At 38.2% G+C, this 5,000-nt stretch overlaps 1 protein-coding gene across 1 annotated transcript in view; it reads right to left on the reverse strand.

Annotated features, from left to right (window-relative positions):
- Positions 1–5,000, reverse strand: part of LOC138030887 (uncharacterized) — a 15,072-nt gene that overhangs the window by 1,057 nt on the left and 9,015 nt on the right. Inside the window, exons 3-6 of the mRNA XM_068878748.1 lie at positions 4,556–4,647; positions 3,300–3,951; positions 2,693–2,755; positions 913–974 (exon numbers count right to left, since the gene is read on the reverse strand). Of these exons, the coding sequence (XP_068734849.1) occupies positions 913–974; positions 2,693–2,755; positions 3,300–3,936 (762 nt within the window). The 5' untranslated portion in view covers positions 3,937–3,951; positions 4,556–4,647. The remainder of the gene's footprint in view (positions 1–912; positions 975–2,692; positions 2,756–3,299; positions 3,952–4,555; positions 4,648–5,000) is intronic.

Genomic DNA, 5,000 nt, shown 5'->3' on the forward strand with positions numbered 1-5,000 from the left:
GTTCCACAGTTCCTTTGGCTTACTAGATGACAAATCCTTCTCGAAAAACGCACGCTTAACGCTTTTGATTTTTGCTCTTATTCTATTTCGCACGTCGCGAAATTTTTCCCATATGCCCGCGAGTTGATCTGATGCGCTAAATGTCTAAGTTCATTCCGTTCTGTTTGCAGTTTTCTTATTTCCTCTTCATTTAACCAAGGAGCAGGTGGCCGAGTTATCTTTGTCCTGCACAGAAGAGCATGCCTGTCAAGACAGGATTTAAAGAGAGAATTAAAAATATCTAGTTTCTCATTCGGTTCCCCCACGCCGAAGAAGGTACTAAAAGGTACACCGCCCAGATCTTCCTTGAATTTTGCTTCGTCGAAATGCTTTTCGTTACGCAACAGCTTATAACGCGTTTGAAAACGCGTAACTCGAATGTTTAGAATTAACACAGAACAATAGTTGGCAAGGATTTCCAAGTAGGCCTCTATTTCAGATACATATATACATTGTGCATACACTCCTGTGTTATAGGATAACCATTGAGGTGACAATAGACCGTCTTTAAGATGTTGCACTTTTTTCTCAAAAAATTCGTGTTCTTTTTGTGGCAATGGACAAAAACCAAATGGGCTCTTAATAATTGTGTAGGAGATAACTGTAATTATGTATCAACAACGGCAGTTTTTAGGGTTTATATACATGTGCATTAATTTTCGAGGACCATAGGAGCAAGGGATGTCAGTAGGACGCTAAAATAATTATAATGTTAACAATAATAAGTACAACTGAGGCTGCCAGTTGGCGAGACAAATCGCAATACAGGACATTTTAATAAAATTAATTTAATTGCCCGAAAATAAAAATAGAGAAAAGAAAGACATTCTTTTCCAATAGTAGGAAGCATTTCCCTTTGAGTTTAATATTTACCAGCCTACCTTCCATCTCTCCCAGTTTGTTTTTTGTGTCCCTCTTCCATGTGATGAGCATTTCTTAGAAAAAAATTAAGAAGGCTCAAACAAGTTACAATACTAAATCAGGAAAATGCACCTTTATAAGGATAGACTTTACAACACAGTATCACCATTTGTCGCTCAACAAAATTTGATAGATTTAATGATGTTTTAACCTCCCAGAGAAATTTCTTTCCCCCGCAGAGTTTTGGCCCAGAGGCCAAAACCCGAGGAGGCAACCTAGAACCCACTGCGTAAAAAGGGAAATATGTAAATTTATTAGTAAATTGATAGAGATTGTGTAAGGGAAAGCAATCTCGATTTGCTCAACCAAGTGCGCAAGGTGGTATCGGTATTGCTTAAGAGGGCGTGCAAGGTGGTAGTGGTACTGTTCAGCGAGTTCGCGAGGTGTTCTGGGTAACTTAATCACGAGGCAGAAAGTCACAAGGAGCATCGATATCGAAGGTTCAACATAGCAATTGAAGGCGAGTAATTTTCGAATATTTAAAGCGATTCCTTTTACTTTGAAAATCAAAAATTACAGTAAATGTATCTATGATGAAATGGTATATGAAATGAATCATATGAACTGCGGATATGAAATCAAGTGAAGCTATGATCTTCGCAGTTATGAACGCAATTTTTACAATTGCGTAAAGAAGCCTGAAAAATTCAGGACTTCTTTACGCCTGAAAAATTCAGGACCTCAACCCTGTCCTGAATTTTTCAGGCTTCTTTACGCAATTGTAAAAATTGCGTTCATAACTGCGAAGATCATAGGCTCACTTGAGTAAATGTATCTGATAGAAAAGCATATTACCTGGGTCAAAAATCGATTTTGCAGGCACAAAGTTAATCATAAACAGGGGCGATGATTTGTCAGACACAAATGAAATCAGAAACAGGGGCGACACACTCAGCCATAAACTGCTAGACACAACTTCAAAAAGCAAAAACATAGTCTCAGTATCAACATTTTTAAACAATTTTCGATCATTTTTAGAACAGTTTTTCACAGTGAGTTTTGTTCCTATTATAATTAATATGGTGTTTCAAGGTACCATGGAAAGAACCACATGGATCAAAAAGATGGCGACGAAATGTTGCCTTCTAGTAATTGAATGTTCCTGTTCCTGTTTTACTATCATATTTTCAAGGCATTTTCCAAAATTATGTAAATTGCTTTTCAATTGATAGCGTATCAAATAAACGTTGATGGAAATTAAAAATAAATGCTGTTTGCTGTTGCCCATCCTTTCCTTGCATCTTTCACTTTCATTTACCTGCCTGATTACATGCAAAATAATATGAAGACATCACAATCAATGTGCAGCACATATTAATTGGAGAACACCTCAAGTGCCATCCGTATTATCTTACATGGGGGCAAATGTGGTAAAAACTATTTATTTGTTTTCCCTTTAAAAATTTCATGTGTATAAACTATGCGTAGAAGCTACATTGTCTCTTCTCACTGATCTTTCTGAAGAAAAACAGAAGTGATTTTAAAGAAACCAATTGACATTTTTACAGATTCCAAACCCATCAGAAAAAAAAAGGGAGGTTTTAGAAGTGGCGTAGCCACCACCATGAGTGCCGCAGGCGCGAGCCTGTAGGGGGTGTTCACAGCCATGCAACCCAGGGAAAAAGATCACAGTCAATGGAAAATAGTGGAGTTTTTAACAAAGAATCGTGCTAAAAAGACTCACGTTAAACAAAGAAAACATTAGCTTGTTCTATTCAATTAATCAACACACCTTGTACCTCTCCAATCATGTCCTTGGTGCTGTATTCAACTGACTTCAACTCCTTTAGCATTTCTGGATTCAAACAAAAAGCAAGATAAATGAGTCAATAATGAGATAGACATTGGGTTGTTACTGGTTAGGCTTAGTATTGAGCCCTTTCCTTCCTTGGAGTGACACTAATAGCTATATTTAACTCTGTCTGATAGAAGACAACTAAAAAAAAAACGCTAAACAGCGTTGGCTGTCTTCCCATACTGCAGCTATGGCCTGAGTCAAGAAATTATTATTGTATGTGCACTTATACTACATGTAGCTCCTTATGGTGTGACTAAACCATCAGTAATTCAGTGTGATGCTTCAGGCGCAACCCTCTTGCATCAAAAGAACCCAGAGCCTTTCAGTTCTCATGAGACGACCCAAACTGTCACTATGCACAAACAGAAATCAGGCTCATTTTCATAGTCTATGTGTATGAGAAATTTGACCAGTACATCTTTGAAAGAAGCAATGCAATTGTGCAGTCCAGCCATAAACCACTGGAAACCAAACTTAAACAAAGCCATCCACAACTATAAGGTCAATTAGATATCTCACTCATTTTTAAGGTCAGGAATACCTTCTAAATTGTCAAGCTTTTCCTTTGTATTCTCATCATCTATCTTCCACTCCTTCAGCAACTTTCGATAGTGCTCCTCAACATCAGGATCCATGCACTCAGTCTTCAAGCGGCTGATTGCACTGGAATAAGTTCTTCCAGATCCAAGGGCAAGTAGGGCATTACTTATATCCTGCCATAATGTATTGAATGTTACATCATCAACAGAAGCTTGGCTTGCATGAGCATAAACTTGGTTTCTGTAAAACCTGATCCTCGCTATGTTTGCTTCAGGACTGTTATCACCAGGGAGAGGAAGTTTGTCCCAGCTTCCAGTACTCGCAGGTGGAGTGAGACTGCATATATTTCTCAGCAGTACCATCAAAAGTGTAATATCAAAGCTGGCTGATGACACGGATGAAGGATGAGTTGGGTACAGCTTTCCCCATTGTGTGGGATTCAAAACTTTCTTTTTCAGAAAGTGCAACGTAGGGCGAGCTGATAACAAAATCTTGTGAAGAGTAGCTGGAGGGTGTATTGTGTCAAAGGTGTCTCTGAGGGCCTGGGTTCCCATATCCACTAGAAGCCGGCACAGACGGGCATAGTTGGTCGTCTCCTTTGACGAGACAAATGGAGCTGGTGCTGGAACAGATGCCATATCCCAAACTGTTGACTACATAAACATACAAAACATGAGTGTGGTTCATTGGAGATCAAATCCGTAGAAAGGCATCGGTAACGTAATGGCATTTGGTAAGTGTAGCACGCACTACGTGCAAATAGGAGGGATTGGAGTATCTTGGAAAAGAAGAAAAGCACAAGGAATTAGTGTATCTCTTGAATCTATATTAAATTTCACATGATACTGTTAAAAGGGTGTATACTGTTAAAAGTTACTGTTAAAAGGTAAAGATACTGTTAAAAGGTATATTTCACTATGATTTGACCAATTGACCCTTAGGAGTAAGGATTAATTGTTTTTACTCTGCATGGTTATTATAAATGCCAAATAAAATATTTGCCAATTGGAGGATTTATATGTGTGATTGCGTTGCGCAATGGACTGCTTTCTTGAACTATGAATTCAATGAATGGTTTCCATTGTTGGGTTGTCCTTTTCAGCACACTTAAGAATTTCTAACATAACATTTATAATATTTCTGGGAAGGGGGGGGGGGGGGGAGGGAATTTTCGACGAAATGTAAAGCATCCAAGAGAAGAGAAGTGTAATGTGTTCTTACGAATTGCTTTCTTGACGCAACAAACACATTCCATACCTTGTTTAGCGTTAACTCCACTTTAACTTTACATCTTTCGAGGTACAAATATATAATCCGTACCCACAGTGATCAAGAAGATTGCACAGGATCTGTTACCGAGACAAAAAGGAATTCATCGTAAAGTTTATCTCAAAGTAATGTTTGAGTATCGATTGTTTAAAGGAGTAACGTACAGTAAGTAGCCTGCGAAGGACATGATTAACGAATCTACGCTGCTTTTGGTGCTAAAACAGTGAACGGTGCTTTGTGACTCCTGCTAATACCATATGGATAAAATACATGCCTTATTGAGTTGAAACAGACTATGAAAGACATCGTTCCCAAACTATAAGTAACTTAGCGATTAACTATACCCACAAAAAGTCACAAGATCAATAAATTTATTTTGAAAACATGAAGTTGTAATTTCTTTCCCGGGCGTGGCGCGTTATGAGATGGATAA

This window comes from Montipora capricornis, chromosome 13 (genome assembly GCF_036669925.1).
Source record: "Montipora capricornis isolate CH-2021 chromosome 13, ASM3666992v2, whole genome shotgun sequence".
NCBI lineage: Eukaryota > Metazoa > Cnidaria > Anthozoa > Scleractinia > Acroporidae > Montipora > Montipora capricornis.